General features: G+C 34.0%; 1 protein-coding gene across 1 annotated transcript in view; it reads left to right on the forward strand.

Annotated features, from left to right (window-relative positions):
* Positions 1-8,121: 8,121 nt before the first annotated feature.
* Positions 8,122-15,845, forward strand: part of LOC117315604 (unconventional myosin-Va-like) — a gene marked incomplete at its 5' end in the record, with an annotated part of 60,664 nt that continues 52,940 nt past the window's right edge. Inside the window, 1 exon segment of the mRNA XM_033869867.1 lies at positions 8,122-8,229. Within this exon segment, the coding sequence (XP_033725758.1) occupies positions 8,122-8,229 (108 nt within the window).

A 15,845-nucleotide genomic window follows, 5' to 3' on the forward strand; every position in this document is an offset into this window, starting at 1 on the left:
CGAAGGCCGCCTTAAAACAAACAACAATCAGTGATTGTTTTCAACAGATGTAACATACACATAGTGTCATATTGCCAGCTGTGTTTAATTGATTTTTGTTATTCAAACCAAAGTTTGTATATGCATGAATAATGCACAATGACATCTTCTTTATAATATATCTTTTATTCATTATTTTGCAAACAACAACAGTATAAAAGTAGAATCTCTACAATCCGAAACTCTCCGTAAACCGGCTTCAGATTATGTGATCCCAAAGGTGTTCGGTTTATTAGACAGAGTCCACTGTATATGAAAACGTGGAATTCTCCAACACTATTTGGTGTTGCTAAGATTTTGGTGCAAATACAATAAAATCGACTGTGACATAACACCTACCTTACAAATATGGATATACAGTGTACCCTCGACCTATCGCCACCCGAATCTACCGCCACCCTGGCATACCGCCACCTACATCCCTAGAACGGATTTCCCTTCTATATAATTCCCTCGTTAAGTTCGCCACCCTCGCATACCGCCATCCGCCACGTTCATAACAATACAAACGTCCCGAATCCCTATATATTACCCTTGACGATATCGCCATCTTAGTCCGTTTTTTCATTATGGGGATTTTGGCGCGAAATCTCATAGACTGTAATGTTTTTGTAGTTTTATGTGTTTTGTTTGTTTGTTTGCTTTTTTGTGTGTGTTTTGTTGTCTTGGTTTTTTTTTTGTTTTTTGTTGTTTTTTTTTCATTTAAGCATTGGCTGCTTTCAGTTGGAAGTTATGAACTGATGAATGCCAACTGGACAAAGACAATTCTTTAATGAAGCGCGCTAGATTTGCCTTTGTCCAGTTGGCATTCATCAGCCCATAACTTCCTACTGAGAGCAGTTGAATGCTTATATTTACATTTGACAACATTTTTTTTAAAGACTGCATCAAGGAATTTTGCTCCTGACGATGAATAAACAAATTTCATTGTATTATCGTCAAAAATGGAACAGCCTTTTTCTACAGCCATCTTTCGTTATCGCCGACGTGATAATTATGACGTCATAACAACAGTGACGTCATAATAAAGGTTTGGAAGTTATGGGCTCGTAACCTTCAATCGAGCTTAGTAAAATCAAATACCGTATTTGACCTAATAAGGGCGCAGGGCGCGGGTAATTGAGAGTGAGGGGGCCCTTATTAACATTAGTTATTCTGAAGTTTTATGAAACAGACTATACCTTGTAGCAGAATACCCAAGATTGTGGAAACGGTAAAATATTCAGTCATAAAAATATTCCAGATGAAGATATCTATTCATTATCATATATTAAGCTTAAACATCACTTGAATACTCATGTAAACTTGTAAACCATGCCAGCTGATCTTTAGACCAGAGAACGTGTGTTCCACCATTTATGTTCAAATGGAACTCTTTTGTGTTCTATTTATAGAAACAGGTGATTTCCCAGATCATATCAGACATCGTTTTCTTTGACCTAATAATTGATTTACAATGTCTTTTACTAGCTTTCTGTTCTGAACAAAAGTTATTTATCAACAAGAATGAAGTCTTTACTTTATCTTCAAATAAAGATGGTAATTAAGTTATTATTTGTATGTGTGTTTAGTTTTGGGTGCTCTTTGCACTGACATGTCATCTGTAGCCTGTAGGAATACACAAAATGTGGCGAAAACATGTGTTCAAGTTACTTAATTTGCTGAAGAAAATTGAACACATAAAGTAGCAAAATATTTCACATGAATTATTACGTTTGAACACCATTTTGACACCATTTTGACACTCAGTCAAAGATTTATTTCCTTGAAAAAAAGTAGGGGCGCCCTTATTAGGGCAGGCGCCCTTATTAGGTCAAATACGGTATATAAAGTATGAAACAGACAATGCCCGGAAAGAGCGTAGCTACCCTTTCTATTTGTATACAAATTTACCTATTGCTAAATTGTATAAAGTGTGATCAAAGGCATCTGAATGTGTTCAGTATCCATGAAAAATAACCCTTTCATTATATTTTTTATATAATTAGCTGACCACTGGCATTACCAACACCATAAGATATATCTTTATTTTGAATAACTTAATAAGTTTGTAATATCTTTAGTTTACACTGTTTTTTAAATCGAGATTTCAACGACACAAAGACTGTGATTTCTTTGGGTATTGATAGCAGAGACATACCCGAATCTACCGCCACCCTGGCATACCGCCACCTACATCCCTAAAACGGATTTCCCTTCTATATAATTCCCTCGTTAAGTTCGCCACCCTCGCATACCGCCATCCGCCACGTTCATAACAATACAAACGTCCCGAATCCCTATATATTACCCTTGACGATATCGCCATCTTAGTCCGTTTTTTCTGCGATCGAGGAACTCTTCTATTTATAGAATTAGGGTATTTTCTTTTTCACAGGTAACTTAGTTATACGCTTGAATGAGTTTCTATCGCTCAGGTAGATATATGTATCGATGTTTATAAATGTGACATCTACACACAGATATGGTTTGATTTGTAATAAAGCATGACTGATTTCTGCTCAATACCTGTTCTTATATATGGTATGAACGATTTGGCTTCGTCAGTCGAGATGGCAACTCCGAGACAAAAGCGTGTTCTTCGGACTTGATCCAGTGCCGCGTAATTTCCAATAAAATTCGACAGATTGTAATAGATGGCATGAGACAAAAGCAAATTAATGACTTTTTTCAGAAATTACATATGTAAATGTGTATTTGTAAGCTACGAAACGTACGGTCAATACCATAGTATCTTATATGTTAACTCATTGTGTATTTATTAAAACGTTGGTACAACATTATCTTTTACTGTTGTAATTTTCATGATTCGATACTAACGCCACCCTCGTTATACCGCCATAACTGACACGGAAGAAATATGGTGATATAACGAGGGTAGACTGTACAAATGAGATATTTATTTACCCCACAACACCCATTTAGCTCCATCTAGGTATTTTATTCCATCTGTATAGACCCTTTGCTAAACATACACATATTTACATGTATACTTATCTTTCATATTTGGCTGAAGATAATAGAGAATGAGATACATATATGGTTTAAAAACTGCTGAACTCATCAACCCAATATATTTGATATAAATTCAATGAGTATTAATAACAAAAAATAACTAGGTTCCATTTTTTACTGTTTTTATTAGATTCATAAAATTTTAGGAATGTGTAACATTTGTTGTATAATTGTGAACACTTGACGGTTATTTATAGAATGTTCTAATATCTTATTATATCACAGTCAGGTAAGAAAAAAGTTCAAAAACTTTCACATGACTGTGTATAGTATAACTGTGTCACAAGGTCATTTTCAGTCATGTGCCTGATCTCAGGATGAAAACTATACTACCCTACCTCCCCTAAAGTATAAAATGGTCATAACCCACCTGGTGTAAATCAGCCCTGTTAGAATAGCCAAGGAATTTAAAATGGACAATGAAAAGAAAAACGAAAAAAAAAAAAATATATATATGGAGGTGAAAAGAAAGATTGATATTTCTATTGTCAAAAAGATTCATGGTATATGATTTTAAATGGAATAGATTATTGTTTGATAATAATTATTTAAAAAATCATCTTGTTATTAATGGGTTCTATGGGTGCAAAACAGGGATTTCTTATAATTACCAGATAGAATATCTCTGATAAGTTGCCAAAAATGTTCAATTTATTCCATTCTGTATATTTTTACTAGATAATACCTAGCTAGGCCAGGATATTGTTTTTTGATTTGTATACTAGAATTATTGAATAAAAAAAAAAAATAGTATACCATTACTGCAGTACATCTTTAAGACCTGGGGCATATTCAGTAAATAACTGCAAGTTTAGTAAGACAGAGGTTAATTTAGACCAATTTTACTACCGAAATTAGGTAGAATTCCCAACAGATGGTGTTTTCCTCTTTGAGTAAAAATAAATTCCCTATTAAAAATAATCCCAAACAAACAAGAAAAAATCTCCAAAACAGGGGAAACCCCTCAAATTTTGATGAAATTATAGCAAAGAATAGCTGTAAAATGTTAAAGTTTAAAGAATGATTCAAGACACTGTGACCCTTCATTTCCGCTAATTTCATAATGAGTAGTATTCCCCAAATCCTAGATTACCCCCTGTAAGGGGCTGGACGAAAGAGGTTAGAAGATCTTTTAATCAATAGTTACAGATATATGGAAAATAGAGGTTACACAATGAGTGGTTGTTGGGTATGGAATTTATTTCACACGAGTAAGTTATTTTTTAAAAGTTACAAAAGACACGAGCTTTAAATTTAGCGAGTGTTTTTCGAACTTTTAAAAAATAACTTACGAGTGTGAAATAAATTCCATATCCAACAATTTCGAGTCGTGTGACCTGTTTCTACCACAATAATATCGGCTCGAATCAAAGGGAAACGTGGCCAAGTATAATTTCGCGTATGCAAATAAAGTGTACTGGTGACGTCCGGGACCCGGTGATGTGACGTCATTAGATTATTGATGATGTCAATAACAATTGCATCTTGGGTCAAAGTTTACCGTGTAAGCCAATCAAAATGCGTACAGAGTTTATACCACGTGACAGATTGTTAATCAACAGCTGTAATGATTAACTGATGGTCTGAGAGTTGAATAACACAGGGTATTGTGGTATACGTAGAAGACATATTTATTTACAACAGTTATTGATCACTAAAAGTGTATGGATGTTATATGTAACTTGTACTGGTATACCATATATATTTATATCTGTTTGTTTTCCGCAAAGAAAAACCCTGGCCACAAATAAGCAAATCGGGGTCATGCCCACAATTAAGCCCTTGTTCTCAGATATGTCCATGTCCACAAATACGCAAATAAGGTCATGCCCACATGCAATAATAATTAAGGAAAGAAGGTTGGTATCATGTACACAAATAAGCAAATAAACCTTTGTTCACAAATAAGCATATATTCACAAAGAAGCAAACAAGCCCATGTCCAAAATTAAGCAAACAAGATAATGTACACCCTTTATTTCCCCAGATTCATCAATTTTAGATTATAAAGCTATAAAAGTGGTTAATAAATCAGTACTCACCACACTTTGATACTGGTACTAAATTTTTGAAAAATTATGTTACATTACATGCATTTGCATAATTGTGAGTATCTTATAGAAGTACAATTTTGAAACATCTGAATACAATAATTTAAATTCACATCTTGCAAATATGAAATAATTGAGTAATTGTCTCAAGTCATTCAACTGTTTTTTTTTATAATTAGTAATAATTTGTAATGGATTATGAACCACAAAATAATTCTGCAAAGTTCAATTTCAACTAATGTAGTAATTCAATGATAAAAATTATTCAAAATTTAAAGAAAATTAACATGGTGTTCAAGATATCAATTAGTAGAAATAAAATTACACAGATAATGATATAGAAGAAGAAAAAATCAGGAAAGTTTTTTGACAACCACAGTTAATTTACTAATTAGTGATCAAGTACAACTTAACTGATGCTACCAACTCCAGAATACTTGTCATAGCCGTGTTTTTGTTAGCGGTGTTCCAGCGTACAATTTCTTGAGAAACCATCCGTTAAGTACAATATGACATGTTGTCTGTAGTCCATATGCTGGTAGCTAGCTAGGTTAAGGATGAATTGTTTATTTACAGCTATAGCCCTCATTTTAAACATCCATGTGATCTTTAAATTGTCCATGTGATCTTCGTTCATCTGTGATGTTTTATAACAAAGTACCAGTGTCACTTTCTGTTGTCTGAACTTTCCACTCGTGGCCTAGTCCATTCCTGCTTCTGAGGGAGCTTGACAAACTTATGTATTTGTTACAAAAAGCCATGTGATTACTTTAAAAATTTGAATAAATTTAACAATGGCAATTTAAAATATGTGATGATATTTAAACTTTTTTTTTTTTTTAAATCCTGGCAAATTCTCAAAATTATCATATGTAAACTCCTGTCGGTTGGTTGGTATAATTCTGCAGTGTGTAACAAATGAGAACAAATCACCAGGGTGGGGAGATGTTTGTTGAATTCGTCACAGGATAACTTTACAATAATCTGATATCGTTATACATAACAGGAAAAGTTCACGATAATTACATATGTACCAGCCACATAAAGTGGAAAATTACGATGAAAGCATTTAGTTTTCTGCTCGGAAAATTACACTAACCTTTGAGACGGTACATCAACTCAAAATTACTGGGCAATTAGTGTGGAAATGAAAATTACGGCAACGACTGATTTTCGGAAATATGGCCAATATTGTGATTCGTAATGGCTAAATACAAAGCAAACCACCTGACAGACATATATAGACGATTTCTTTTTCAAACATTTTTGAAAAAACAGGATATAGATGTTTTATATACAAAGGTAAGTGAACGAATAAAAGCGGACCGGCAGGAGGATATTATATATATATGTATATATATCAAAAATGATTTCATTTTCCAACATTTTTGAAAAACAAGATTTTTATATATATACAGATCATTTAGATGCCTGATATATACAAAGATGGTAAAACAAAGTAGATATTTGATATCATGGATTACTTAAATTTGTTATAAAAACAGATGTACATTTATTCATTCGCATGTGAATTTTTTGGCAGCTTCTGATATATGTCCAAGTACTGTTAAGTTTCATTGAAAGGTAAATGTACAGGAATTAACAGACTTTTATTGAAGTTCTTCAGCTTTAAATAAAAAGATTCAAAACTTGGTATGTAATGTCAAATGAACCTGAACCATTTTAACCAATAATATATTAACCAATATATACAATATGATACATACCCGGTACTTTGATGATATTTAGAAATTTTGGATATGGACATTGATCATGAGGCTACCAGCCTCATGTGTCCATGATTTATCTTAATAAATCCTAATAAATATTGATATAATGATGCTACCATGGCTTGGTGTGGCATTTCAGTGTGATAACACTAGATAGTCATCCGTCAGTGTGGCTTAAATGGATGTATTGTTGCAAGTGCCTAAAGCCAGAGACATCTTTAAGTCTAAAAGTTGTAAAATTATATCATATTTATATTGTGGGTGATAATTTTTTGGATTTTTAGCCCACCATCATCAGATGGTGGGCTATTCAAATCGCCCTGCGTCCGTGGTCCGTGGTCCGTCCGTCCGTAAACAATTCTTGTTATCGCTAATCCTCAGAAAGTATTGAAGGGATCTTTCTGAAATTTCATATGTAGGTTCCCCTTGGTGCCTAGTTATGCATATTACATTTTGAGACCAATCGGAAAACAACATGGCCGACAGGCAGCCATCTTGGATTTTGACAATTGAAGTTTGTTATCGCTATTTCTCGGAAAGTACTGAAGGGATCTTTCTCAAATTTCATATGTAGGTTCCCCTTGGTGCCTAGTTATGCATATTGCATTTTGAGACCAATCGGAAAACAACATGGCCGACAGGCAGCCATCTTGGATTTTGACAATTGAAGTTTGTTATCGCGATTTCTCAGGAAGTACTAAAGGGATCTTTCTCAAATTTCATATGCAGGTTCTTCTTGGTGCCTTGTTATGCATATTGCATTTTGAGACCAATCGGAAAACAACATGGCCGACAGGCAGCCATCTTGGATTTTGACAATTGAAGTTTGTTATCGCTATTTCTCAGAAAGTACTGAAGGGATCTTTCTCAAATTTCATATGTAGGTTCCCCTCAGTGCCTAGTTTTGCATATTGGGACCAATCGGAAAACAGCATATGGCCGACAGACAGCCATTATCGCTAAATCTTAAATTTTATATATAGGTTCCCCTTGTTTGAAAAGTACTAGCTATAGAGGGCTGTTTCTGAATTTACACAGATTAGTAAGACTTAGAGGAAGGGAAAAGTAGAGAAAAGATCAATCTGACATGGAACCTATGAAGATCATTCAATGGTGGGCGCCAAGATCCCTCTGGGATCTCTTGTTTTTATAAGTGGTATTTGATTTCAATGTTAATGGGAGTTCAGCCCATGTATGAATTCCCGATTGAGTGGGAGGATTTTGGATAATCTAATGTTCTTACACTTATCTCATTCTGATGAATATTTTCATTTTCTATGTTGTAGGGAGCCCGGGTATGGATTCCCGACTCGGAAATTGTGTGGCGGGCCGCTGAACTTCTGGAAAATTATACTGGGCAGAAATCAGTCAAGATCCAGTATGAAGATGGAGAGGTAAGATTTATAAATAAATTACATACAATATAGTATGATATATAGGTGAGCATTACCATATAAGGAGTTATTGATTTACCAGTACCATATAAGGAGTTATTCAATGGCCAATACCATATAAGGAGTTAATGATTGGTCAATACCATATAAGGAGTTATTGATTGGTCAATACCATATAAGGAGTTATTGATGGCCAAGACCATATAAGGAGTAATTGATGGCCAATATATACCATATAAGGAGTATTTAACTGACCAATACCATATAAGGAATTATTTAGTGACCAATACCATATAAGGAGTATTTAAATATTTATTGACCATGAAGTTACTTTAGCTGCTATGTTTGATTACAAAAATAAACTGGGAACTCTCTACTATCATACAGAAAATACAGGAGATATTTCAGGAGGAATCGGTCAAATGATCAATTTCCGATATAAGGTTTTGCCATTTTGGAAAATGTTTGATTGTAAGATATACGATTATTTGGATATATACAGGTGTTAACACAAAATAACCTTTGATTACTAGTTTTAAAATGTTGCATGTTGCTGCTTCATGCATGACCCAAGTGAAAGTTGACTAAGTAAGGAATTGGAGAGCTAGCTAATCTTTGAATGTTCATGATCAGTCTTTAACATCAACCACGGTCTGTACGTATGTACAGTAATACAGCAGAAATCCTGTTGGTCAAATGTTGTTAGTTAACTTAGTTTACTAACAAAAAAAACAATCAGAGAATACTGACATGTTATTATAACTGGAAATGTGATTCTAACTCAAAATTAATGAAACACTGTTTACAAGGAGCTCGAGATTGTTATAGAAAATTACAAGGATAGTTTGAAACCAGTGTCATGCGCATGCTCATGCAGGGAATCTGGGCACAGCACAATTTCTTTAAACTTGCTGGAATCAGGAAATAGCAGTTCAATAGAAAAATCTAAATATCGAAAAAAATATATCTCACCTGCGGTCATTTCCGAAACTCCTTCAAATTATTGAAAAATGTTAATTCAAATATCAGATTCATTACCAAAAATACATGAGTCGTAGCATAAAATATATATGTGAGCAAGACAAGGGTTTCATGAATATGGGCCCAGGTGTTCAGGGAGGGTAAGCATCCTCTGATTGAACTATGAAACCTGCCATATACGGTAAATCTAGTCCACATCTAGGAAATGTCATGTTCTCAAAATGAGAACTAGGGTGTGCTGAAAAGGGAACCATGAGGCATATCAACAAGCATCGGACATTTCTGACTTTGATCATGATCACACAAGTAAATAGTATATTCATGAAGTTAGACTATAAATAGATCAACTGTTTCAAATATCAGATAGACTATAAATAGATCAACTGTTTCAAATATCAGATGATAATGTGTAGGAAGTTACTATAAATAGATCAACTGTATAAAGTATCAGATGATAATGTGTAGGAAGTTACTATAAATAGATCAACTGTATCAAATATCAGATGATAATGTGTATGAAGTTACTATAAATAGATCGACTGTATCAAATATTAGATGATAATGTGTAGGAAGTTACTATAAATAGATCGACTATCAAATATCAGAGGATAATGTGTAGGAAGTTACTATAAATAGATCGACTGTATCAAATATCAGAGGATAATGTGTAGGAAGTTACTATAAATACATGTAGATCAACTGTATAAAATATCAGAGGATAATGTGTAGGAAGTTACTATAAATAGATCGACTGTATCAAATATCAGAGGATAATGTGTAGGAAGTTACTATAAATAGATCGACTGTATCAAATGTCAGAGGATAATGTGTAGGAAGTTACTATAAATAGATCAACTGTATCAAATATCAGAGGATAATGTGTAGGAAGTTACTATAAATAGATCGACTGTATCAAATATCAGATGATAATGTGAAGGAAGTTACTATAAATAGATCAACTGTATCAAATATCAGAGGATAATGTGAAGGAAGTTACTATAAATAGATCGACTGTATCAAATATCAGAGGATAATGTGTAGGAAGTTACTATAAATAGATCGACTGTATCAAATATCAGAGGATAATGTGAAGGAAGTTACTATAAATAGATCGGCTGTATCAATTGTCAGAGGATAATGTGAAGGAATTCGAAGTTACTATAAATAGATCGACTGTATCAAATATCAGAGAATAATGTGAAGGAAGTTACCGTAAATATTCGCGTATAGTGCGCACTTTTTTTCAAAAATTGACAAGTGAAAAAGACCACTGCGCACTATACGCAAGTACAAGCCTTTTCCCAGTCAGAATGAATGTGATTTGACTGAGATTTGTGATCGTTTCCTTTCACAGCAGGATTGATTTAATACTTATATATATATATTACATATATAAAGCATTTAGAAAGTAATAGTTAACAAATAATCAAAGAAATGAATAGTTATTTTGATGTTTAATTCATTGAAATTGTGTATTTATCAGCAATTACGTGGATTTATCTAAGTCGATCGTGAGCCACACATTCCGTACACATACGATCTCACTTGAGCATGTTCCCGTATTCAGGTCCAAAACGATGTATAACATCTCAATTAACATCAAACAAAACTTGAAATGATATAGCAGTACTTAGTTATTTCACACTTCTAAATTAATCATCTTATAAATCCAGAGTGCTGCCAGAAACTGATAACATTTACGGAAGCTGTAACAGCACGCATGCGCAATTAGGCAAGGGTAACACTAATGCCTTTATCTCATGCGGCAGTCACTGACCAACTGGCCATATAAAATACGATCTGACTGTGAAAACTACCGGGGTACTCTTATTTATTGTCTGCACTGTAGATTTATCCATTACACATGTTAATTCATTGACATAAAAGTTGTGACCAGCACGACGACAGCAGACTTGTTTCCGTACTGTATACAAAATGACGGCCTGTGTTACATTACGTAGCAGTCAGCTTACTAGATCTAGTCAATCTTGTTATAATTGAGCTTAATTAGCTTTGTATGTTCGTGGACAGACAACACAAGAGATCATACATGCGTGAAATTCACAAGGTAATTGAGGGTAGGATTAATTATTTTGTTTGTACAACAGCGTAGATGGGACCGCTACAATTTGCAAGCTGACTAGGCCTGTCGCGGTATAATGTAAACAACCTGTCAATCCAATGTGTCAAATCTGACCGGTGATTCCAATTAAATGTGGTAAATAAGCTTTCATAAGTTACAAATTCCTATCATCTTATGCTTTAGAATTCATCTAGATTTCTACCGCTCAGTTGAATATTGAAAAAAAAAAATTGTTATTTTTTTTTTTTTTTGAAAATGAACCTCAAAAACGTACCTGCGCACTATACGCGAGTGCGCACTATACCCGAATATTTACGGTACTATAAATAGATCGACTGTATCAAATATCAGAGGATAATGTGAAGGAAGTTACTATAAATAGATCGGCTGTATCAATTGTCAGAGGATAATGTGAAGGAATTCGAAGTTACTATAAATAGATCGACTGTATCAAATATCAGAGAATAATGTGAAGGAAGTTACTATAAATAGATCGACTGTATCAAATATCAGAGGATAATGTGTAAGAAGTTACTATAAATAGATCGACTGTATCAAATATCAGAGGATAATGTGTTATTTATATGTGTTGATATAGATGATGGTAGTATTATATAACATTTATAATCACATATGTGCCTCTTTTAATATTGTATGGTACATACAGTGAAACCTGACTTTACTGACACACTTTGGGACAGACTCAGTGTGTCGGTATAGATGACAGTGTCGGCATGCTGACACTGGGGAATATTGTCATACAGATTGATATGGTCAGGTGATACGTCAGGATGTCGGTAAAGTCAGTGGTTGGTAAATTAAAGTCAAGTTTCACTGCATTAATTCATTACAAAAAATATCTTAATTGAAGGATAATAGATTGTTTCTATTTCTTTAAGAATTAATTCCATTTTTATTATGGCTTCTATCTCCAGGGTACTGGTATATACAAAGTGAGTCTGCATGTGTTTTCCCCTTGTACAGTATATATATACTTATATACTTAATTAGAAAACTAAATATCTAGTATAGAGATACATGTATATAGATGTCTTTTAAAATATTTTCTTCCTTCATCTCATTATTAGAATTCCTTTGTTTATTACCCTATACACAGTATATATATATATATATGCAGTATATGTGTGACACTTTCTGTGGTAGAATCCTTCATTATATTGCCTTTCTTTTAGTTCGTTATTTAGTTAATTATAATCTTAAATCAAAATAATTAGAAAAAAAATCTATTTACAATGTACATTGTACTTAGAAGTTGAAAATGAAAGGAAAAATTAAACTAAATTAGTTTTATTTTCAACTTTTAAGTCAATATATTTTTTCTTAGCAGCTTATAATCCCTTTTTTAAAAAAGATATTTGGAAATTCATTTTGAATGAATTTCAATGGAAATTCCCATATTAAATGCATGTTCAGGCTTCACACATGTCTATATATTTACATTAAAAGATTCTGTGATCTTCTGTCCTATTTGAATACACATGAACTTATATAATTATGTAATTAAACATTTGTAAGTGGATCCCGGAGCTTGTCATGGAATTAGTCTGGGCCAAAGCTTGAAAAAACAATTTGAACAATTAAAAAGTTCTTGTTTTCATAATTTTTTACTTAAATTCACACATTTTTATTTATATTTTTATCAGGCAACTGATATATGAGCAACGCATGCATAGTGATAAAGATTAGTTGGTTAAAGTAGTGGCCTGGGCTACGTAACCTCAGGTGAAGATCCGAGGTGTGTGGTTCAACCCTCCCTACCCGTGTTGGATTATTGTATTTCTCAGGAAGCTGTGAAAGTGGCAAGTCTGTGCTGTCATTGTTGTGTCCTTGGGCAAGACACCTTACCCTAGTTCCTCTGGGTGGCATACAACAGGCCTCCTGTATATGTTGTTCAGTGAGGTAGTCACCAACTACTACAAAGAGACCCCTCGCCTCAAAATGACCCTGCATGGCTGTTCTTGTGGCGAAAAATCCAAGAAACAAACAAATAAACAAAGCATGCATATAGAGTTCTTGAACTTAACTTCATAATTTCAATCTGTGCAGGTGATATATTATAATTTTAGGGAAAATTGTCTAGAAATGGTTCCTAGCTTGAATATCATAAACAGATATTTGTTGTTATTTTAGGGAAAATTGTCCAAAAAAGGAAAAATTTCCAGAACAGAGAAAACTGTCCAGAAAAGGGAAAATTGTTTAGAAAAGGAAAAGTTGTCCAGAAAAGGGAAAATTGTCTAGAAGAGAAAATTGTCCAGAAAATTGTCTATAAAAGGTTCCTAGCTTGAACATTATAAAAAGATATATGTTGTAATTTTAGGGAAAATTATTCTAATTGTCCAGAAAAGGGAAAATTTTCCAGAAAAGGGAAAATTTTCCAGAAAAGGGAAAATTACCTAAAAAAGGGAAAGTTGTCCAGAAAAGGGAAAATTGTCTAGAAGAGAGAAAATTGTCCAGAAAGGGAAAATTGTCTAGAAGAGAGAAAATTGTCCAGAAAAGGGAAAATTGTCCAGAAAAGGTTGTGAGATACGTATACCTAACCTCTCCATGTCTCTGCCAGTTGCTGGAATATACCGTAAGCAAAATACTAGATATGTTGTAATTTTCAGGGAAAATTGTCTATAAAAGGGACCTACATCAAGGCAGCAGCTCCATAATTTCTGTACATGATTCTAATTAGCTCATGATCAAGCTGCCGTTTTAGGAGGATATTTAATGTCTTTAAGCAAGATAAATGTTATAACTTCTAGCTATATATATAGTCTATTACCATTATTGGTTAATGCTATCCAAAAATCTTTACTGTTATCACCGACACTGCGGCCAAAATATGGTCTCCTGGGTTGATGATAAGAATGAAGGAATATTGATGTTTTCAAGACGTCGGCAAAGAAAGCAATATTTGATCCGTTTGATTGCCGACTTTTAAAAAATATTTCTCTAAGAGAAGATTGTGAGTGTTAAATTCTTCAAACCTCAGAAAGACACATCTTTGTATGGACACCTTCATAGACTAGGGCACTTTTTTATTTGATCAAATCTACAGAGTTTAAACTCTCTTGGGGACTCTGATGCCTGAAGGCAAGAAAAAAACCAGGTCCAGGTCCAGAGCGAGTAGATTTAGATTTGGTCTAATGGGCAAATGAATACAGTAATTACTTTCACAATTTGCAAGTGCTAAATTTCTTGTTATTTTTACTTTTTCCTTAGATTTATTTAAGATATTTCTGATCAAGTTTAATTTGGGCAATATTTTTCACCTTCTGGCAAGTACCCGATACTTTAGAACCCAAATTTGCCCAAAGGACAAGTGATGCTGAATTGATACAGTGCTACCCATGTCCGTCCCGTCCCCGTCCTGTCCCGTCCCGTCCCGTCCCCATCCCGTCCCGTCCCGTCCCAATGCAATGCAATGTAACTAGCTTAGTTTTAATCTCAGGAACTGCTGATAATGATGTGATCCTCACCAAACTGTGTACATGTTTCGGGGTGTCAACTGGCAGTGGGGGCATTTATGTCTTACAGACATTTTCTAGTTTTCTCCTGTCCAGGATGCCTAATCTGCTATCTTAATTTTTGCTTCAAAATTGTGTGATATTACCTGGAGGTCATACACAAACAAAATTGTTTAAGTCTTGGATAAGGTCTACAATTCTAACTTCTTAGTATTTACTGATGTGCCGCCACAGACAGGGACAGTCGATCCATGGACCTGCTGTGATAATCGTGTGGAGATGGAGTAAATTGATTTGATATGCTGTTTGTTTAGTCTTCATCTCATAAATGCTTTATGTATCAACTCCTCACAGTTCTCCTGTTGACCCATACAAACGTTGATAAGACTCAGATTCAGATGTCTGGCTTCCTCTGTCCAGCATTATTTGACTTGTATTCAAACACAAAGAAGACTCGGATTAGATTGTATAGCCTTCTGTCAAATGTTAAGCTTGTGATCTATGCAAATGTGATGAGATTCAGATTAAAATGTAACAGCAGAATTTCTAAAATCAGATTATTGTCTAGCTTGAGAATTTATATAAAATTCCAAAAAATAAAGATTATTTTCTACTTCTAATTGGTACATATATATATGTTTTTAGCATAGTTGTAATGATATTCAGCATCAAACAAAATGACCACCCAACGGTACCCCTACCACCACCGTCGTTATCTTCAATGATTCCCTCATCTTCCCCAAGCTCAAATAATGTCCTTCATTATTCAGATACTGTCACTTATAATCTTTAACCACAAATAAACAATTTTTCTACTGCCCTATGGTTATATAATTATATAATGTCCATCTGGCTCACAATAACTTTCCATATGTACCTCACCCCACGTGCACCCTCCCCTTGCCCCAACCTTCACTAAGAATCACCCCAACCTTTACCCTATACCCTTCAACCTACCCTTCACCCCACCATTTCATGCCTTTTCCAGCTAGAATAGCCAATATTGACTTACAATACAATAATTGTTACTGACACATCACACAGAAGTGACAGTTATATTGTGTATATCCTTTACCTAC

This window comes from Pecten maximus, chromosome 17 (assembly GCF_902652985.1).
Source record: "Pecten maximus chromosome 17, xPecMax1.1, whole genome shotgun sequence".
Taxonomy (NCBI): domain Eukaryota; kingdom Metazoa; phylum Mollusca; class Bivalvia; order Pectinida; family Pectinidae; genus Pecten; species Pecten maximus.